This window comes from Danio rerio, chromosome 2, assembly GCF_049306965.1.
Source record: "Danio rerio strain Tuebingen ecotype United States chromosome 2, GRCz12tu, whole genome shotgun sequence".
Classification (NCBI taxonomy): domain Eukaryota; kingdom Metazoa; phylum Chordata; class Actinopteri; order Cypriniformes; family Danionidae; genus Danio; species Danio rerio.
The window spans coordinates 32,582,737-32,606,474 of record NC_133177.1 but is presented as its reverse complement, the minus strand read 5'-3'; the positions used below and the strand labels follow the sequence as shown (position 1 = coordinate 32,606,474).

At 34.3% G+C, this 23,738-nt stretch overlaps 1 protein-coding gene across 18 annotated transcripts in view; it reads right to left on the bottom strand.

The window, feature by feature from the left end:
- The window catches only part of dlgap1a (discs, large (Drosophila) homolog-associated protein 1a), a 207,299-nt gene that overhangs the window by 50,027 nt on the left and 133,534 nt on the right, over positions 1 to 23,738 (bottom strand). For 11 of the 18 annotated variants that reach the window (XR_012388949.1, XR_012388952.1, XM_017358897.4 and 8 more), the window contains exons 5-6: positions 13,455 to 13,632; positions 9,226 to 9,463 (exon numbers count right to left, since the gene is read on the bottom strand). Coding sequence is in view for 15 of the 18 variants with exons in the window: in XM_017358897.4 (XP_017214386.1) it covers positions 9,226 to 9,463; positions 13,455 to 13,632 (416 nt within the window). In the remaining 3 variants the exon portion in view is untranslated. The remainder of the gene's footprint in view (positions 1 to 9,225; positions 9,464 to 13,454; positions 13,633 to 23,738) is intronic. The other 7 variants (XR_012388972.1, XM_073920345.1, XM_017358896.4 and 4 more) reach the window with 2 other exon arrangements.

Genomic DNA, 23,738 nt, shown 5'->3' with positions numbered 1-23,738 from the left:
ATATTATATAAATATATATATATATAACTTGAAAATGTATAGATCTTTGGCCCACTGCAGAAGGAATGCCCCCTGCCAGGGTCCTCTACCTAAATGACCTCCTGTTCTCCATAACAGGGTTTTGCTTGTATCAAACTTAAAAAGTTACTGCGCTAAGGCGCAACTCACTCATAAATGCCAATTTCTTTAATAGCAATGCTCAAGTCTAACTATTTTTCTCCTAACAATACAGCATTCAGTGTAATTAATATGGATGTAATTCTGATGCATTTTGTTTCACCTGAGCAATTCAAATGTAATCATTACTGTATTTCTTTTTCTTATACAGCATCAAGACAGTAAGCAGGAAAGTAACAAAATGAAAAAAAGACTCTGCTATAAAACAAACAGTTCCGTTTGATAATTGTGTAAATGTATTCATTATAAAATAAGTTGAATACCATCAAACTAATCTATAACAAAACACAATAGCAACCCCTGTTAGGTGAGAGGAATGAGGGAGGAGGGCTAACTGAATCTGTGTGCTGTGTACAGAGGAATTAAAAGCTGCTCAATCATGCACAAGAGTTTAATGCTGTTTTATTAAAGTAATGGGGACTGGGTGACATTAATGGAAGAAATTGCCCAACATGTTCCTTCATGACTCGTTTAACATGCAAGCCTGTCCCCAAGAAGAAGACTCATTGTATTTTCTGGCTCATTGTCTGCCCCCTGTGGTGAGGGTGAAGGACTGCATGCTAATAGTTTACTAATTAGCTACGCTAAAAGACAAACACGGTGTAAAGCCAAGCTATTAACGATTTATCAAAAGCCACGTGTAGTTATGATAAAATACGCTTGAATAAGTGCTTCAGTGGAACATTTTGAACATAAACAATGAAGTGTAAAATCTGAAACTTCGCTCCACTCCACTTCAAAGACTTTGTGCAGTAGCCCAAAGGCAGCAGTGCAGCGTGTGATAAGAACCTGCTGTGTAGCAGGCAGATGGTGCTGCTCTGTTCGTCTGAACACACAGTGGTGTTAAGAAGGGGATGAGGGTAAGGTAGGTGCCCTCTCAATGTCAGCCCTGACAGCTCCCTCAATTAGCTATCTCGTAATTCGTCTGGCCGGGTCTCCATGGCGAGGACATCTGGAAGGTCCTAAGCTGGACGGAGGATGACTGGACTCAGTGCTGTACCTACCGCTCAGTGGTAAAAGATCATTCAGTCAAACTCGTTCAGTCGATCCAAACTTGTATGACCTACTTTCAAATGCTGAACATTTATTTGAATGTTGTATTGAAAAGTATTGTTTTGGATAAATAGACAAGATATTATCAAAAAATATAATTGCATGTTTAAATGACATGAGGGTCTGTAAATGATGATATAATATGAGTTTTGGTTGAACCATCCATTTAATTATCAGTTAAACCTTTGACTTTTACAATCACACCAGTGTGTCCTTGTTGGCTGGTTCCTGAAGCGTACGATCACACTAGTGGAAGGTTAGTGCATGAGGTTAGTAATTTGCATAATACAGCCCCAAATGTATACACATTTCACACATAAATTTGAGCTTAAACATGTTTAGTGAATGAGACCAGGTATGCCTTATTCGCATCAGATACACACTGTTTAGCTAGCTAGAACATTTACACTACTCTTCGCCCAATTAAACAGCCACATACTTTACATTAAAAATGTGGAAGGGGGCCTGAGGGAGTTATTAAAATTAACTTGTGAAAAGGGTAAAATGCAGCTGTAGATAATTAAATAAAGTAATAAATCACCCAACCAAACAATCAAATCAATTAAGTCAACCAACCAATCAATTGATCTATTCTGTTTCACTTTACAAATATAAATTGTTAAAGTAAAATTCAGTAGCAAAAGGTAATGATGTAAAAATAAGTGGTGTGGGTTTCATGCCGATTTTGACTTAGTGAATAACAATGTGTTTTAAAGAAACACTCATTTTTGCCCCCTGTGGTGAAGATGAGTTATGTCTCTTGTTTTCTGTTCTTTTTATGTTGTTTTTAAATCCACTGATTTTCATTATATTGGGTATGTCTTGGGGTTTCTTAGTCCATACAATGACCATACAATTTTTTTTGTCCACCAAAGTCCAGTACATTCTACTGACTTTCATTATATGGATAAAAAAAAAAACATCAGGATTGGAAAGACAAGAGTGTGTGAATGATGATATAATTTTCATTTTGGATGAACAATCCCTTTAACTAATGACCAATGTGCTAATTATGATCACTGTAGCCAACTCATATTCATTATGGCTTAATTTTGGTGTTATTCACACATCAGTCCTTTGTTTCTTTTACATAACGCAAAATATGGGTTGCAAAAAGCAATGACGCAAATGCAGATGGTGTCAAGAACACACCAGCTTTGACCCACTCAAATGCATAGCGATTCTCTCTTTTAAATCAATGTCAGGCACGGATAGAAGGTCAGGTCAAGTCTGTCACATCTCTCGCCAGAGTTGCCCCAGCCAAAGCATCCCTTCTGAGCTTTGTCAGCATGTGAAGCTTAAACAAATGGCAGCTATCAACTCCACAGCCAAACTACTGCCGCCTCTGGCTGGCAGGTGCAGTCCATGTGGAGGAACACACCATCCCTAATTATTACCATTATGCAACTTTCAGCAGCAGGCTTCAGAGAGATAGTGGACTGTATATACTGGGCATGGGATAATAATCGTTTTCAAGGAATACCTCAGTATGGAAAAGTCCAGCTGTTAAAACCGCCAAGATTTTCTGCTATACCGTTCCTAAGGTATGTGTAAAATATTTTATTCAAGTTTTTTTTCTTTCTTTTTCTTTTTCTTTTTTTTAGGACAACAGTATCTCAAGCAAGAAAGATATACAAAGATTCTGTTTTAAATTGTACAGAAATCAGTGTTTTTGAAACTAATGAAGACAGCAGAAGTCATTAGATGTTTACTGCTCCAAAATATTTTTAAATTAAAATACATTGTGTTCAATTTTTAAAAAGACTTTTAAAAAGAATACATTTTAGAGCAATAATTACAATACCATGTAACTGTGAATGTTTTATGCAAGGTTATCTTACTGTCAAAATCTTATACCGGACCATGCCTACTGACATATATACTGACCCATATATACATGACATATTCTGTATTTGAACTGAACATGTCAAATGTATGCCTTGAAACCACATGAGAATAAAAAGAGCTTCACGCGTTAAAATCTAATATGAAATGCACTTAAAAAACAAATGTGTAGAGTTATTTTGACATTTGGTTTTACCTTGTGCAGCTTGTGAGATTTTTTTAAGAGGATCTTTCAAAAATACTGAAAATGTCTTTTCATCTCGCAGAGAAATAACTACAGAATTGCAAACACACACACACACACACACACACACACACACACACACACACACACACACACACATATATATATATATTTATACTGTCCAAACCGTATATTACACTGCCCCCACCCTACCCCACCCCTAAACCCAACCATCACAGGAGACTGTGTTCATCTTTACTCTCTGATTAAACTCATTCTGTAGGATTTATAAGCATTTTGAGAAATGAGGACGTCACTAATGTCCTCATATTTCACCTCCTTTTTGTAATACCTATGTCATACCCATGTCATTATACAGATTTGTGTCCTGATATGTCACAAAAACACGTACACAAATACACGCACACACACACACACACACGCACACATAACAAGGGCTATAAATAACGTACAAACAAAACAAAACCAACTGCTAAGACTCATCAATAAAATTACTATCACTTATGACTAAATCTAATATTGACAAATCCAAATGTCCATATATATATATATATACATATATATATATATATATATATATATATATATATATATATATATATATATATATATATATATATATATTATTTAGACCACTACATCTTGAATGGCTGCTTAAAATCTCAGCATAAATTAAAGCTCGGAGCAGAAATTAAAGGGACCTCGCACCCGGGCTTACCGCCACACCAAAATCACAGATTTATGCCAAACTTCCTTCTGTCAGCTGGTGGCATTATGACTGTGACTCAGTATTGGCATGTAAATGTCTTCAGGAGAGGAATCTCTTCAAACCTGTGAATTTTCAGGCAGATCGGACATTGTGGGGTTGAGTTATTAGTACTTCCTTTTTCATGGCGAAACACTGAATTTGTCAGTCCACCACACGCCCTTCGCCGAAAACTCTAGAACTTGGATTTTATATGATCTAGGAGGAGTTTGTTATAGTGTAAAACCAGTCATTTCATGTTGCCAGCAGGTGGCGCTATAACTTTAACTGAATATTAGCATGTAAACGTGTTCAGGTCAGGGCTGTTATCAAACGAGTGTATATTGAGGCAGATCAGACAATGCATGCCTGAGTTATAACAACTTCCTTTTTCGTGGCGAATCGTCAAAGTTTGAGAGGCCGCCACGGACATGCCCTTCAATGAAAACTCTAGATCTTCACAATTTAATATCACCAAAGCCTTTAAATACCAACATACGTTACATATTCGTTACAATTCAATTCCTGGAAATGGCAGAGCTCGGTTCTTTACAAGCTCTGGATGATTTTTAAAGAGATAACACCAGACTGTATTGCCTGTTGTTTTGATCCATTCTAACAGGAGCACCATGACTGTAACCAAAGCTGATATGTAAAGATTCCTGACTGTACTTCCACACAATTAAACCAGCCCACTAGCAACATGAGCACTAGCGTGACCCCCTAACGTTACCACAAAAGATTTCAAGGAACTTTTCACATTTCTTCAGTTTGCTCCTCCTCAGCCAGCTGTCTCCTCTCCATAGATGCGCTGAGGCTGGTGGCCATATGCTGGCTCTCTGACTTGCCGCAGGCTTTGGAAGAACAGTAGGAGCACAAGAGGAAAACACAGCACTCGAATCTGCATTACTAGTGCAGATAGAGACTGTCTAATGCAGTCAAAACAGCACAGAAATGTAGTATATAGAATGGATGCAACTTCCAATGAAGGATTACAACATCAAACAGCTCTCAGAGCATCCTGATTATTAATATTCAGCATGTCAAACTTTGCAGCGTTGTGAATAATCTCTCGTTTAATGTTTTTACTGACAAATATTACATACTTGGGCTTTTTCAAACAAAGTGACAGTTGAAAATTTCATCAGAGATGCCTTCAAAAAAACAAAAAACAAAAAACAACAACAACTTCACACTGACAGCAACCTCCAGCGACAACAAAGCTGCTTGATTTCCAGAAAGATTATTTTGTGATTATTTCTGTTTATATTCAGCCACTAGTTTCCAGCGACTCTCGGTTAAGCTTTAGTTTTCTTGGACAAGAAATATGCAGCAGAAACAATAAAAATAACATGCGTCTCTCGCCTCTGATTTCCTGTGTAACCATTTATGAAAACATATTGGAGCCTATGGAGGTCTCTAAGAATGTGCATTTAACTGGTCTAGTTTTTCTGTGCAGAAAAGAGGAACTAGAGATGGTGCAGAAAAGCTGACAGAGACAACCCGCCTTCTCCTTCTTCTGTGTTTATAAACTGGGTCTTTAGTCTTAAGAAAACACTTGCAGAGCACCTGGTGTGTTCTCTTGGATAGCATTGTATAACCAATGGGACACATTTGTGCGATCCAGGGCCACAATAGAATTATTAATTTGTATTTAATAAATTACTAATATTTTTTAAATTGATCTCCTCCTGAGTTTGTATTGAACACGCATGGAATTAATTATAAATTCCAACACTAGTTAGTTTGCAAGATATATTGTTCAACCTAAAGTGCATAAATTATTAAATAATTGGGCAAATTAGGTTAAAAACATTCTTATATAATATAGACCTTAAACATATACCTTATAGACCTTAACATATTTTTAAAAATGGAGTACAGGGAGGACAGATGTAAATTAGCTTTATAGCTAACTCTGGCACAACATGTCAAGTTGTCCCTGTATAAATAAGTAAGTAAATATATAAATAAATAATTAAACAAATAAGTAAATAAATAACCAAATAAGTAAATAAACAAATATGCAAATAAATAAATATATAAGTAAATAAATAAAATATTAAATAATTAATAAATTAATTAAATAAATAAATATGTACATAAATAAATAAACGTTTAAGTAAAGAATAAAATAATAAATGAGTAAAAAAATAAATATGCAAATAAATAAATGAATATGTAAATAAATAAGTAAATACATAAAAGAATAAATATGCAAATAAATACATAAATATGTAAATAAACAAGTATATAAATAAATAAATAAATATGTAAATAAATAAGTAAATAAATAAAGTAATAAATAAGTAAATAAATAAAAAAATAAATAAATAAAACTGCTTTTATTCCAGAAAAAAAAAAAACATATTTTCCAGATGAAAAAACACAAAAGAATATGCTGTCAAAAAATCCTTGCCCTTCTAATCATCACTTTTGAAATATTTGAAAAAGAATAAAGATTTTATAGGAGGGCTAATAAGTTTGCAAACAACTATGTGATATCTCTTAAAGCTACAGGCATTTTTACAGCCACCAAAACAATAGGCCATTCAATGTAAACTCTCATGCTATCAACCAACACGTGACCTTTACATTCACAATCAAACTAGCGCAAAATAATGTAAAGAACTGACAGGCTTCACCATTGGGTTTCTTTTAATAGCTAACAGGAGCCTTATGTTTGGAGACACTGTGGACATATTTTTAAAAATATTAATATGTCATCTGGGATAAAAACTAAAATTCTTATGCTAGGGGTGGATTTTTGATCACTAGGGTTTCAAATGAAAGAAAACCCCACAGCAAAAGTAGACACAGATCACACTGAGTTCACAAATCCTTCCCTGACATCTGGATGCTGGTCACTTGAAATATCAGAATCAGACTCATTTAAAATAATAAATATTTTCAAATCTGAGATGCTATGAAATGACATTTTTATAAGATACTCAATTTTCCATTTCACATGTTCCTTATTAACATGATAGCCTCCTTCCAAGAGACATGCAATCATTTCTTCTTCTTCTGTACTGCACATTAAATCATTCAAATTCACTCAATCATTCAGTTCACCATTACTGCTGTTTTCGCCTCACGGTGCTAATAAAAAGCAAATCAGACGTATCCTGTTAGGGCCTCTGAGGATAAACATGTTGTGACCCACAGGAAAAAAAACAACTACAAATGAATATTGATTGTTTCTCTGGCAGCTTCCTTGATGCACAATGGAGAGTTTTATATACTGGTATTGGCACATATATAGATGCATTGAAACACAGCAAAAAGAATAGAGAAAAGAACACAGAAAGAAAGAGAGATGAGACAAAAACAGGCAGAATTGCAGAAATGCAGACAGACTGAATGTCAAACTGAGAGATTGGTAAATGGACAGATACAAAGACAAATAAACTTCCTAGGTTTACTCTTATAAAAGATGATGGATGAATGGATAGATGGATAGATGGATAGACAGACAGACAGACAACCAGACAGACTAGATAGATGATGATAGATAGATAGATAGATAGATAGATAGATAGATAGATAGATGATAGATAGATAGATAGATAGATAGATAGATAGATAGATAGATAGATAGATAGATAGATAGATAGATAGATAGATAGATAGATAGATAGATAGATCGATAGATAGATAGATAGATAGATAGATAGATAGATAGATAGATAGATAGATAGATAGATAGATAGATAGATAGATAGATAGATAGATAGATAGATAGATAGATAGACCGAAATGCAACCTCCAGTGGACAGTAGCAGACTCCAAAATGAGATGCAGGTTCAGAGTTCCACATGAGGTTATTAATTAGCAAATGATTTAAATATTACAAATGTAAACATTATGTGAGCAGTTTAAAAGATATAAACACAGCAAGATTTCTAAATATTAACAGGATATTTACACATCCCATCCCTGCACTGTATGAAATAATCCTTATAAATTTGTACAATAAACTTAGCAGTATTAATACATCAACTGATGTCTATATAATATATGCCTATCAGCAACATTGCTTGTATATTGTTTTTCATTTTTTGCCTCAGTTTTTATTTGGTTTATTCCATCTCTTAATATCTGGCAAATAAGAATTTACCTTCATTTTAATATTTAGCAGGTGTTTTCAAATAAAAAGGCAACGGTAAAAGATATATAGATAATATATAACGTTCACATTTCTATATATATGATTCGGTTTCTAGAACATTAATATTTTATAACAGCAAATTCAGTAGATTAACTTGACAACATGCCGAAATTCAAAATGTCAGACATCCTTACAATCAAATTTAAATAATGTTACAGGATAACCAGTGCCTTAATTGACCAAAACCATTTTTTTGGAAATTTTATTACAAGTGTAATACCTTTTTTTTTTTTGGGGCTCAAGTCTCGTTCATTAACACCGAGGAGGTGGGCTTTATGACTTGTACTGCTGCCAGCCCCCAGGAGGCGATCTAACGGCCAGTACCTTCTTTCAAAAAGAGGTGTGAGACACACTTGTTACATATGTACTGTTAATGCACTAAAAATGCAATACTTTGCAAAAAGTGCATTTATTTCTCTGTTTTCTGTCAAATTTTTATTTTTTTAATGAAACCTATCTGACATAAAGTGGCGATAAAATATAAACACGTGAAGACAGCATAAAATTATTTCTTTTTCTGTTTTAAAGTAGAAACTTGGTTCTCTCTTATTAAAAGCAGAACTTTAAAAAATGTTGACAGAGAAAGATTTAAAGTTACAGAAAAAAAAGAAAGAAGGAAGAAAGGAAGGAAGGAAGGAGGGAAGGAAGGAAAGAAAGAAAGACAAAGAAAAGAAACAAAGAAACAAAGACAAAGAAAAGAAAGAAAGAAAGAAAGAAAGAAAGACAAAGAAAACAAAAGAAAAAAGAAAGAAACAAAGACAAGAAAAGAAAGAAAGAAAGAAAGAAACAAAGACAAGAAAAGAAAGAAAGAAAGAAAGAAAGAAAATAATGATGGAACAACCAATAAACCAACATAAGGAACAACAGAACAACTGACATCCAGACAGAAACACTGACAACATGACGGTACAGCAGACAGAGAGACAGACAGGCCTGCAAACTAGCAGAATGACAGTCAGATAGTCAGAAAGGCATAAAGATGACAGAAAGACAGACAGACAGATGTATAAATTGATAGATCAAACTGACCTGTGCTGCTCTGGATGGTTCTGACAGTAGTGGTGGTCCTTGGTGGGGAGGCCGGGAGCAAAGGGCTGTCGTCGTCCTGCGAGCAGCCCTGGTCAATGGCACGCACGTAACTGTGACTCCTCATGCGGAAACACCCGGGCATGGGCAGGTCCAGGGCGTCCACAGCATGAGACTCCATTTCATTAAACACACTCTCACACATGGCCTCAATCTGCCCGTTCACCTCCACCTCACTCACCTGCAGAATGGCAGAAGAGACGAGAAGAAGACAGAGAAAGACAAGAAATCTGAATTAGAAAAGAGAGGAAAAACAGAGCTCAGGGGAAAGAGTGGGTATCATTCGTCCAATGAGTTTTAGGAACCACTTGCCATGGGTTACATTAGTTCAATATTCTATACTTCAACTGAAATGGGATATTAAGTATAGGGCGGAGCTTTCTTTAGCACATCATTCCCCCACAGCGAACTAACGGTTAGAGAGGGAATTAATATGCAGTTGCTATGCAAGCCCTCAGGTTTGCGTCAACAGAAGGACAGCCACTCCAAACATGGAAGCAAATAGTTAGACTTTCATTGAAGATCACCAAAACAAACTTTTTTAAAAGGGGATTTTAATGCACTGATTTATTTATTTAATTACCTTAAGAATAGCAATGTGAGGTAGTAAAATGAAAAAAATAAAATAAAAATTAAATTATGATTTCAAATAAACTTTAAAACAGCAAAAAAGTTCAACGAGTGAACAATTTTTAAACAGGGTGCAAAAACAAAAAAAGGAATGGAAAATGAAGCAGGAGATTGCAGAGAAGTCATTAGGAGAAAGTGAGAGACACACAAGCAAGGGCAAGAGGAGGAAGAGTCAAAAAGGAAACACGGTAAGGCTTGAATGACAAGCTAATTGATAGCGTAAGACACACAGTTTAGGAGGAAATCCTCAAGTGGGGTTTTCTGACATAGGGGAAGATGGAGAGAGTGAGTTAGCATCAACATATTCATTAGTGTTGATTTGAACAGAAACTGAGGGTGGATGAGAGTGGGAGATTAATGAAGACGTGATAAGGTGGAACTGTAGAAAGTGGAGGACTGGGTATTTTGGACAAGCCAACAGCTCGACACTCTGTCCTGATCACCCATAAGGGGTAAATGGGCATATTCATTTCATAATGTGAAGGTCTTATTTTGATGCATGCTTTTGCTTGAAGAAATACCAGAACTTTGTCTATCTTCAATCTTCACTTAAACTATTATTTGGCTTTGGGATCAAAAAACAAGTACCTCCACATAAACAAAATAAACAAAAAATAAAAAAGTAAACCAATATCTTACAGACAGTTATACACTAGCTATGTTTCCACTCAGCAAAAAACTGTAATATCGCATAAATTATTTGTGAGTAATGAATGGTTTCCATCCAATGAGTCAAAAAGCACAAAATCATCACTTCCAGTAAAACTGCCACCAGATATCAAAAATAAAAACGCAATTTGCTGTGGTAGCAGAAGCTGCGTGAGACTTTTTCTTATATAATTACGTGTGCCTCAGAAGATGATGCTGACACGCAATGAACGTGGGGTGGCTCTTTGGGAGCATAGATGCTCAACACAGTTCTGGGAGGTGATAATACTGAACCACTGCAATGATGGACTTTGGTTAAGGCATTTTAGAATGACCAAAACAACACCTCAGATGTTTTACAATGTAGCTGGCCCACTGGTTTGTCCATTAAGGCTCTCCATGGCACCTTTTTATTATCACTTGATCTCTTATAACAAAATCATATGACTTTTTCATTGAAATTTATGTGCATTTTCTTCTTACTGAAAAAAATATTTATCCCATTCAGTTGTGCGCATACATTCTTTATTTGGATTTTCAAAATGTATGTGTATCTGGGCATTTCCATCAAGCATTCTTTATGCAATATTCCAAAATGCACATGAAAATAGTTGGGTGGAAACAAAGCTACTGTTTAAAAGATAGTTTGACGTCCTCTACTACCAAGTACCTGGAAGTAATCACCTACATGACAAAAATACTATAGTAACTTACAGTTAATACTATAGTAATTTTGAACCATACCAAGTACTTCAAATACTTTAATAACTTTTAGTAGTTCTACAGTTGCCGTGACAAATTATATATAAACACAGTTGAAGTCAGAATTATTATTAGCCCCCTTGAATTATTAGCCCCTCTGTTCATTTTTCCCCAATTTCTGTTTAACGGAGAGCAGATTTTTTCAAAACATTTTTTAAACATAATAGTTTTAATAACTCATTTCTAATAACTGATTTATTTTATCTTTGACATGATGATGGTAAATTACATTTGACTATATTATTCAAGACACTTCTATACAGCTTAAAGTGACATTTAAAGGCTTAACTAGGTTAACTAGGCAAGTTAGGGTAATTAGGCAAGTTATTGTATAAGGACTGTTTGTTCTGTAGACTACGTGAAAATATAGCTTAAAGGGGCTGATAGTTTTGACCTTAAATGTTTTTTTAAAAAAAACTGTTTTTATTCAAGACAAACTAAAACAAATAAGACTTTCTCCAGAAGAAAAAAAATATTATCAGACATACTGTGAAAATGTCCTTGCTCTGTTAAGCATAATATGGGAAATATTTAAAAAAGAAAAAAATAGATCAAAGGGGGATTCATAATTTACTGACTTCAACTGTACAGTTGAAGTCACAATTATTAGCCCCCCTGAATTATTAGCACCCCTGTTTATTTTTTTCACCAATTTCTGTTTAATGGAGGGAAGATTGTTTCAGCACATTTCTAAGGATAATAGTTTTAAAAACTTATTTCTTATAACGGATTTATTTTATCTTTGCCGTGATGACAGTAAATAATATTTTACTTGATATTTTTCAAGACACTTCTATACAGCCTAAAGTGACATTTAAATGCTTAATTAGGTTAATAAGGTGAACTAGGCAGGTTAGGGTCATTAGCAGGGCCAGACAGAATCTGCGGACGTTTTTTTCCTATTTCTGCTGAGAATTTTGGGAAAAATCTGTGGATTTCTGCGAAATTATTTTGGGAGTATCCAGTGGAGTATCATAAATAAAACCTTAATATATGAAATAAAAAGTAATAAATTACTGAATAAAAACTGAATTAATTTAGATTTACACATTTACTCAAGTAAATAAACAAAATTAGTGATGGGCTAAAAATCTGCAGAAATCTGCGGAAAATCTGCGGAATTCTGCGCGCGCAGATTCCGTGTGGGCCTAGTAATTAGGCAAGTTATTGTATAACGATGGTTTGTTCTGTAGATTATTGAAAAAAAATTAACTTAAAGGGGCAAACAATTTTGTCCCAAAAAGGTTTTGTAGAAAATTAATAACTGCTTTTAATCTAGCCAAAATAAAACAAATAAGTGTCATAATATTATTAGACATACTGTGAAAATGTCATTGCTCTGTTAAACATCATTTGGGAAATATTTAAAAAAATAAAATAAAATCAAAAGGGGGCTAATAATTCTGACTTCAACTGTATATATATTTACACGCACACATTATACTACAATACACAACAGCTTATTGTAGTAAAAATTAAAGTATATTACTATACAGTTTTTATTAGCTTTTCAGTTCACTATAGTTATTCACTGCAATATGCTGTAGCATTTCTAGCAGTTATAAATACAGAAATATATACAGTATATTACAATTTACATTATAGTAAATTACTATACATTACTCTGTTTTGTCATGTAGGCAGTACATACTATAATAAAATAACGATATGCCCTTGAGTACCAAAAATAATTACAACAAAATAATAACAATGGCATCAACACTAACTAGCATGTGGCCTCTACAAAGTCTTTACAGGAAGTGTTTTTGTTTGCTTGTGAGTAGACCATTTTGTTGTTGGTCTTATATTAGAGAGCACACATGTCAAATGAGAGTGATGTCATATTTGCCATTTTTTAATTAGCATGACAAAAGTGTGCTTGGGGACAAAGTGTGCCTCAGATGGATGAGTAACTGTCTGATGAATGCCACCCCATTTCTACAAAACATGGAGAATGTTGGACATTTGTGATTGAACACTGTTATGAGAATGGTTCAAATGCATTTCATTGGTGGATGAATCAGAATTCAGTTTTATGGATTTAATTAGATTTCCTGGATTATACTGGAGTGTTTCAGGCCTTCCTCCCCCTGCACCCCGCTACCACGGTGTGTTTGGGGGTGAGCACAAACCTGGCTGATGGTGCTCATAGCCCTCATGTAGCTCTCGTTGCGCGAGCGATATTGGGGAGAGGCTAGCAGAGCTTTGGGGTCCAGGGTGTCCAGGCTCCTATTGATGGAAACTTCACTCACCGCCCGCAAGTAGCTGTGACTCCGGATCTGCAGTTTTGGAGAATGTTCCTGGGAGATCCTGCAGGGGGGCAAGACAGAAGATATTTCATTACTGTATACTCTGGAAACAACAAGTCACAAATTTAAAAACTTTGTTTAGAAGAAAAAAAAAAACCTAATGTCACATTGTTGTTACATTTCTCAATGTAGCAAAAATGTTATAGATTACAATTATAAAAAAGAAACATAGGCGTACAATTATCTTATAGAAACTAATGTACCATTTCCTAAAAACAAAGTTTGTTATAAACTGGCACGGCTGAACAAATATATTCAAAAGACAAATGAAATAGCATGGAATGCTTACAGTACATGTCTCTTACTTTGATACAATTCAGATGCGTGTATTCTATGTATGTGTGTGTGTGTATATATATATATATATATATATATATATATATATATATATATATATATATATATATATATATATATATATATATATATATATATATATATATATATATATATATATAATTAAAATATTCCCCAATGTACACCCCTGATAAATCTCTCATTGAAATTAATATTTTCCATAGGAAGTTTTACAATATTATATCTGTGCATATACATTAGATTAATCAGTACTGAAGGCAAATCTGGAGCTGATCTTACAAAATAACTTATGATAATGGTCCAAAATTAGTACACACATATTTATATGTTAGGGAATTTTTATTTTTATTTTTTAAAGAGCAAAATTTAAGTAAAAAAAAAAATTTATATAATTGTGTTGAAATTTTATAGTTTTTATTTTTGTATCCAGTATTTCGCATGAATGTAAACGTATAATCGTTATATTTCTAAAGATGTTCAGTGAATAGAATGTTATTTAATAAATATGTATTTTATTACACATATTTAATTAATCTGTTTTGTCAAATGCATCAAAGTATATGACCTATATTAACCGAGAAACAAATAAAAATGTTCATTTTCAAAAAGGGAGTAGAACTATGCTTACTTTTGTAAATGTATAGATACTTTTGAGATGAAACTTTTTATTCAACCAGCATTTTTTTACAGAAAATGACACAGGCTTTTCCAAAAAGATAATAAGTGGATTAAACAGTTTCACCTTATAATAAACGTAATAGCAAATATTGTGAAAGATAGCTATGCTGTTAAACATTACTAATTTAGGAAAAAAGTAATTGTATGTTATTATATTGTTAGACCATGTGTATTAAACAATTTATTTTTGTTTAATAATAATAATAATAATAATAATAATAATAATAATAATAATAATAATAATAATAATAATAATCTTTCATAAACATTTTGTTTAATCCTCAAATTTAGAAACTCAGAATGAACTTTGCCAAAAAATATTATTTTTTTTATGAATTTGCTGCATACAGATAATCACAAATGAGCATAAACAAGAAAACTCATAGAAGCTTTAATTACAAACAAAACATTTTAATTTAACTACTGCCAACAACATAGAAGGTTTATAAACAGAACAAATTAAGTAAAAGAAATTACACATTTACACATAATAAATAAATCAATAAATCATAATAATAAATCAATGAGTAACAGAGGAAACAATGTAAAGTATTTACATTGTAGTAATTTGTTTATTAATAATAACATGTTTTTTTGTGTGTGTGCTCGCAATAACAATAAAGGACAACAACTATCATAGTTTTGCCAATACTTTGTTATTCTTAAATATTCTCAAGAATAATTAAGAATAACAAGACTTCAGATGTCATGATGAATTTCATTCAACCAAATGTGCAGCAATCTTTTTGACTGCTCATCTTAACGCCATTCACTCAGACCTCGACAACATGTGTCCAGTGCACAGGAGCCTTTATATAGATATATTATAGATGCAGCTCTTTAAATAGATAAAGAGACGACTCCATCAGGTCAGTCAGGCATAAACCAGGTAGAGCGAGTGCAAGGAGAGAAAACAGCTAAACTCACTTAAGTCAGCCCACGCTCATGCCCGACACTGGCGCTGACACTTTGCTGACAGGCATCCGCATCAGCAGTATGGGAATTAGTGGAAGCTCCGACATTGGCGAACATCTCCCACCCTCCATCTGCATGGCTTCACACATACATAATAAGTGAACACAGCAACTCCTTATGGAGCACTGCGGTCTAAAAATGCCCTGGGGCCTCTACTGGAGAACAGAATGGCTAAAATTCACAAGGGGAACAACATCCCCCATGGTGAAGCTGGCTTTGGGGAACTGGTTATGCATGATGCCATGGTTGCGGAATAAGCTGATAAGTTTCCGCCTCAGTGTCACGATGGTCTTGACGGATTGGTCGCTGCATGGTTTGTTAATTACGTCAGCCATTCTGAGCCTGGCGTACTTTCTGCTGCAGTGGCAGATCCCTGGGGCATCTACTCTGAGACTGTCTATTTTCATGCTTCACAAAGATACCCAATCGCATCTGATGACTAATGTACATCTGAGTTATTCAGTGTTCTGAGCTATAAAATAGGCAGTGCTTAAAGGGACAGTTCACCTAAAACTCAAAATTTACTCAACGTTTACTCACCCTCAAGTCATTTAAACCTTAAAGACATCTTTTAAAAAAGAAGATATTTTGAAGAATGTTGGAAACTGGTAGCTGTTGACCTTTATAGCGGGGAAAAATATTATGAAAGTCAGTGGATAATTGTTTCCAACATTATTCAAACTATAAAGAGAACAAAGGGAATTGGCCTTAAAGGGTTCATTTAACCAAATTAAGATTTACTACATTTAACCTAAGAGCTCCCTCATCCTCCATAGACAGCAAAGGTTCCTGACTCAAAAAAAAAAAAAAAAAAAAGAAACAAAATAAACCTCAAACAGACCATATGGCCTCAGAGGTTCAGTCGGAATACTAGCAAGCTACAAGAATACTTTTGTGCGCACACAATACAAAAACAACAGCTTTATTCAGCAGTTTCTTCTCCTCAGTGTCAGTATATTGTGCATGTTCACAAGCACTGTGCAGTGGCATACAACGTACCCAGTGGAAGCTTACATGCAATTTCTTATGTTTAAAACAACAATGCTTCTGAGGTAATTTTTCAGAGGTGGCATCAAGCAGGACACATGAATGTGTTCTCTATGACACTGATGAAAAGAAATTTAATGTTATTTTTGATTTATGCATTTAAAAAATTGTTCTTGTAGCTTGATGATATTCCAATTGAACCACTGGCACCTGGTCTGTTTTGAGGAAGTTTTTTGATATCTGCAGCGCATTTTCTATTTGTATTTGCATTTTAAGGATTTGCAACTTTGTGCTGTCAAACTGATGAAGGTGTTTTCTTTTTTTTTTGTATTTGCATGTGTTTTCTAAAGTTGCAGCACGTTGAGTTGTCTTGGCCACTTTTGATTTCACCAATTTGTTTTCAGATGAATGAAGGTTTCAGGGATTTTAATTTCATGTTTAGATGAACTAACAATTTAACTATGGTGCAATAGAGGTGAAATTTGGGTATTATTAGCGCAGGTTTGGCAGTATGTATGGGTTAACCTATAAGGGTTGGTTCATCAAATGATATTGTTATGTATACAGTATATACACAGGGCTTGACACCACCAACATGCCAAACGTGGGTGGATTTCAGCTGTGGCTGGTTGGACAGCCACCTTCACAAGCCACTTTGGGTGGTTGAAAATAATTATTAAATTGCCAGAGCAGCCTCATGACTAAAAATTAGAACTTTAGCTTTAGACCGTTTGTCAACATGCTTGCAAATGAGATCAGCAAGACTGATACCCTATCATGTTAGCAAAGAAAGCAGGTGATTATCGAATGAGAGGATGATCAGACGATTGGTAAGACTGGCTCTCCTCACTCACTGACTAGTGTTGCGCACACAGCTGATGCAATGCGGGCGAGTGTTAAAAGCTCCCACGTCCTTTCGCGAAGCAACCGGGCCTGGAAACGCAACTGGTACGATTGCATACCTTACTGCTTTTAAGAGCTTCAGATATTTTTTGTAAGCACCAGCATTTGCTGCTTTCGCTTTAACCATTCTTTGAAAAGATGATTAATGGGCCCAACTTTTACTGTGTGCGCACGCCCATCTATCACTTATATTGTCTTATTTCGTTATTCCTTGAAAATTCGTGCAAAATAAAAACTAACTGCAATGTGAAACTATGAAGCCACAGCCCATTTGCTCATGCTTATTGAGTAAGGTCATTCACAACACACGTGGAAAAAACTAAATTGTGGCTAGTGAAAATGGCGAGTGGCTAGGGATCAAAAAGTTAATGTCAAGCCCTGTATACACATATGTATGTATGTATGTATGTATGTATGTATGTATGTATGTATGTATGTATGTATGTATGTATGTATATACACATACATCCATGTACATAGAATCAAAATATTATTTTAAATAAAAGTACAATAGCAGTAATATAAAGTGGGACCAGAAACAGAAACTAAAGTAGGTTTGTAACAAGAAAAAGGTGAATAAATGATGACAGAATAAATGTTTTGGGTGAGCTATCCCTTTAAAAGCAAAGAACGAGCTCTATAAATAAACAGTCACTTACTATTATTAATCATAAAGTTAAAGGTCAAAGCACTGCCCCCCTGGCATATAGTCAAGGCATTAGACGGTTTGACGGATTACGAAAACAAACCTCACTTGCACATGCAGATGTAACTCTGCCATTTCATCGTCAATAAACCGATAAAACCATCAAAATGCGGGATTGAGGAAATTCCACAAGATGAAATATTTATGTGCACTCGTAATGCCAGAAACAGTATTACAAATCTGCAAATCCTCCAATCCTTGTCTGGGATTTTCAGTCTGCTTAGGGGGGAATCTCCAAGAGCGTTTGAAGAGCTTGAGCAGATATGAATCTGAATTGGAAGAAAATGAATTGCACTGCCTGACATGTGGGATTGACAAGACAGCAGTGTTAATCTCGATAGAGAAATCATTGAAAAAAAATGTTAACAAGGGGTTTTTGCTGAGATAAACAATGTGCACAATAATGATAAGTATGTTACGTTTAATAATAATAAAATAAAATAAAATACAGCCGATAGAAACATTTTTCTGCATTTACTCTATTTATTTGGTATGGGTTTGAGTAAAATGTCAATATTTGTTTTATTCTATAAAGGTAATTTTCATTCATTCATTTTCTTTTCAGCGTAGTCCCTTTATTTTTCCGGGGTTGCCACAGCGGAATGAACCTTCAACTTATTCAGTACGTTTTTATGCAGCGGATACCCTTCCAGCCGCCATCCATCTCTGGGAAACATTCACACACACTCATTCACACACATACACAACAGACAATTTAGCTTACCCAATTTACCTGTATCACATGTCTTTGGACTGTGAGGTAAACCGGAGCACATGGAAGAAACCAACGCGAACGCAGGAGAACATGCAAACTCCACACAGAAACACCAACTGACCCAGACAAGGCTCGAACCAGGGACTTTCTTGCTGTGAGGCGACAGCACTACCTACTGCGCCACTGCGTCGCCTAAAGGTAATTTATTTAAGTCAATTTTAAAGAAATAATGTCATAATATCGAATAATGTCATTTAGAGAAAAATGAAAACTACAACATATGAGAATAACAATGTGGTGATAAAAATTTGATGTTTTCCCCCAAATATTGATTTCTTAACCTTTTTAAAGTTAAAACATCTATACTATTTGTACTACATAGCATGTTTTTCTATGAAAAAAGTATTGTAATTTAAGCATTATGTGCCTTTTTTCTTAAAGTAGTTTACATTTTAAGATTTTTCATTTAAAGAACAAAATAGGTTTTATATACAAAGTCAGACTTTAGCTTGGCTCTATAAGGTTCTTTCTGTCATAAAATCAGCATTTCAAATGCAGGCATGAGGACCAATCAGGCTCAGCTTTCTTCAACACTCTTGCAGTGGAAAAGACAAGATAGAAACATTTTTCATTGTTTATTTAAACTTTGTTAAACAACTCATTTGCTCATTGTCTGTTTTCATTTAAAGTCTTTAAATTTGATATTAAGCCTTGAAGGGCAAACATTTAATTTAATACATGGGACAGATCATTCAATAAATAAAATTCAATGCATTATATAAAGTATTCATTTATTCATTTTCTGTTGGGCTTAATCCCTTTATTAATCTGGGGTCACCACAGCGGAATGAACCGTCATATGTTTTACACAGCGGATGCCCTTCCAGCTGCAACCCATTTTATTATTTTTTTTTTAAAATAAATTAATAAGCAGACTGATTGTATTTCTTGAAAAGTAATGCTTCAATTTATGATCTGCTAGATATAACCTTATAACTTCAGGTGGAATTATATGGCTGACTTTTTAGAATTGGAAGGCTCTGTCTGTATTTGCCCTTTTTATTTTATCCCAATTTGCAAATTTAGGTGAATTTTTATATTTTACATTTAGAGTACATATAGCATCTCTGGCATGTTAATGTATGAAAGAAGACCGTTAGACACATATTGTGTGCTACAGTATATGTAATGCAAAAACTTTGAAGCTCAATGTTTTAAAATCATTTAGAACACAGAGGGAACCTTATAATTCTAACACGATGATATCGTCAATATAAATTTTGCAATAGCTACAGATTGAAAAATATCTGACATAACAGTCGCAATTTGATAGACATTTGTCAAAGAACAAAAAGTATAATTAAAGAATCACAAAGTGCAAAAGTTATAACTGCAAATCAGTCTTTAGAATGACACTGGAAATAACAAAAGACAAAACAATATGAAAAAAGAGATGTAATAATAGTCCGCAATCCCCCTTTCCAGGCATATTACGCTGCAAATCTGTTACTATGGCAACCCCACAATGACTTACCTAAACGTAGACCTTCCCCCGCTCACACATGCTCTCTCTTTCTCACACACACAAACGCACATGCACACAAAGTACTCGTCACACAAACTGGACTCCTTAAAACCCACAATGACTGACCTCATAGCGGACATTAACACCGCTAAATATATCTGTGAAGTCAATTAATGCTCAGAATAAGTGATGACTTAAGAGTTCCTGCTGCTTACAAGTCCTCAGTCGACTGACATGGGAGGCTGTTTTACAATGCAGAGGCTTTTAAGGAAGTCTCTAGGCTAATAAGAGTAATTACTTGTACTTTTGCAACTGCAATAGCGTGGCATATTGTGCTTCCTTAATTAAATCCGTACTCAGGAATAAAGTCTGCTAGCGTAGATCTTCTCTGCTGAGGGAAGCATGTCTGACCATCTAATCTCATAGTCTGCAATGATTCTGGATAGGCGTAAAGGATGTGGTTCTGCCCGTCAAGCTGTGCGAGGTGCCCCAAGTCATACGGCAGGTTGGTAATTAGCGGAGCTGATTAGACACTCATTACTCAGCAGTAACAGAGGAGGCCTGATGACCTACATTAGCAGGAGTCGGGTGCCTATGGGGAAGCAGGACATGGAGGTAACAACAGTCCATCCAATCTATTAGTCTCAGCTCAGAGCTGGACCAAACCAACTGAAGATCAAAAAATGAGTCAACGACAGTCAAAGCACACAAATGCTGAGTTGGAAGAATTTTTTTTGCTCAAACTTTAAACAAAAATGTAACATCTCTAATTGATATAAACTCAAAAGTGTAATAGACTTATTTTCTAAAGTGTCAAGTTTTTATCTTACCATTTTTGTTCTCAGAATTTGGAGTTGATAGCTCACAATTACATGTAATAAAGTTTAAAATGTAAGATATAAACAGAATCTCTTGAAATTCTGATGTAATATCTACTAATTCTGTATTTTTGTCTCTGAATTGTGCAAATCGTTATAAATTACATTCCATAACTGTGAAGAAAAAGTCATAACTTTAAGATGTTTTTTTAATGCAATTTATTTTAAATTGGACATTTCTAAACATATTTTAAACTTATTTTTTAAACATATTTTAAACAAACAGAAGTACTCATGAATTTGTAACATTAACTGGTAAGTATACAAATGTAAAATGTAAAATGTCTGCTGAGCAAACACATTTCAAACACATTAAACAACACATATGTTTATTAGCAGGGCAATGATACACAGTTTAATTTAATTTGATGCGTTTAATACAGTGCTCAGCATAATTGAGTACACCCTATTTTAATTATGAATATTTTTATCTATTTCTCAGTAAATGTATTCAATGTATTTTGGTGCATTTAAACAAAACATATTTATTAAACAGATATATTTATTCAAATAATATTGTAGTCACCAAACATATTTAGTAATTGAAGGATAATACATTTAAATTCAGGCAAAATATTGAAAAAAAAATACAAACTAAATTTTAAATATTTATTATATATTTTTAATTTGTATTTAATATTTTTCTATAACATACATTTGAGTGTAATAGTTTTTGGACCGTTATGTTAAGTTATTTTGTTAGATCAGCTCCAGATTTGGCTTCAGTACTGACTGATCTAATGAATATGCACACATATAATATTGTAAAGCTGCCTATTAAATATATAAATTTAAAAGATAGATTTGTAAGGTGTGTACTTATATATGCTGAGGACTGTATAAAGTCTTATGTATGAATATCTATATAATGTCTTATGTGTAAGACAACTTTGTTTGTGGGAAAATCCAGCAGCTTTTTGTTGTTTTTCCCCCAATATGGTATTATAAATTAATTAGGAAAATGGTGTCATAAATGACGTCCAGGAGACTGGGAATTTCAGCACATGCAGCAGTTAGAACAACATTGCATTTTCTGTATGAATGTTTGTACTATACCACTCCTATGTGATATTATTTAATTCAAACAGCAGCAAGTGTCTGACGGCCCTCTGGATAGACTGCTAATGGATTTTCAATTTGGATCGCAAAGACGCGATTAATTTGAAGGTAAATCAAGTTCCAACCTAGAAGGCAAAAGCTTTTGAATATCACATTTACATTCCAAATGCTTTCTTAATAGAGCAATTTATTGTACAAAAAAAAGTAATAAATAAAGCACTGAAAAAAAAGAGCCAAAATAGAGGAACTGATTGGACTTTGCATCAAAGCGTTTTTTCTTCTAAAGTAAAAACACCATCTGTATAAAACTTTTATTCTCTGTTAAGAAAACATAATTAATTTTGCACAAGCAGCACAAAAAAATGAAAAAAGCCTGACTAAACCGACATGTCTTATCACAAGAATTTCTGAAGCAAGAGAAAAATTGAAACAGCAGAGATCTAAATCACACACAAATTTATATCTTGACATGAAAAACAGCAGCTCTCCGTAGAGAAATGAAAGCAGCAGCACACAGTTAATAAACTCAATGCACTCTCCAGCTACATGGTGACAGATCTGCATGTTTGGCAGGTGTTAAAGGTGTTGAGTGCAGCTCTGGTTCTCTTTAAAATTGGGCACAGGATGGGCGGAGGGGATTGGAGCTGTTAGATGGCCAGCTGGATGACTATTACGTGGCTAAAGCACTGCAGTCATTCTTTAAGAGATGCCAAGCGTTGGTTATCAGCGCAGAAGAATGTGGTTAGAGCTGCTGCCAACATCAGACACTTTGATGCTTAATTTTATTTGACTTTATTAGAAGTTTAAGTAATATGAGAGAAATTAGCAATGCAATTAAAGTGATAGTTCATACAATAAATTACAATTCTGTCCTCATTTACTTAACCTTCATTTGTTCTAAACATACTTGAGTTTCTTTTTCCTGTTGAACACAAAGACATTGAATAGAATGTTCTTAACTATGGGTGTCCAAACTCGGTCCTGGAGGGCTGATGTCCTGTAGATTGTTGCTCCAACTTGCCTTAACACATCTGCAAGTATGTTTCTAGAAAGCCTAGTAGCTTCATTAGCTAGCCCGGGTGTGTCTGATTGAGGTTGGAACTAAACTTTGCAGGACACCGGCCCTCTAGGACTGAGTTTGGACACCCCTGTTCTAAACAATTGACTTCCATATATTTTTTTCAAAAATACATATCCAAGTCGAACATTCTTCAAAATATCTTCTTTTGTGTAGGTTGGTAATGTTAGTTTATGTAATACATAAGTATGTAAGCTTCAGTGAATCAAATGTACATATTCCATTTAATTACATCCAATTTATTAACCAAACTCATCAGTGTTTTCAGTGTTTTGAGAGAAAAAG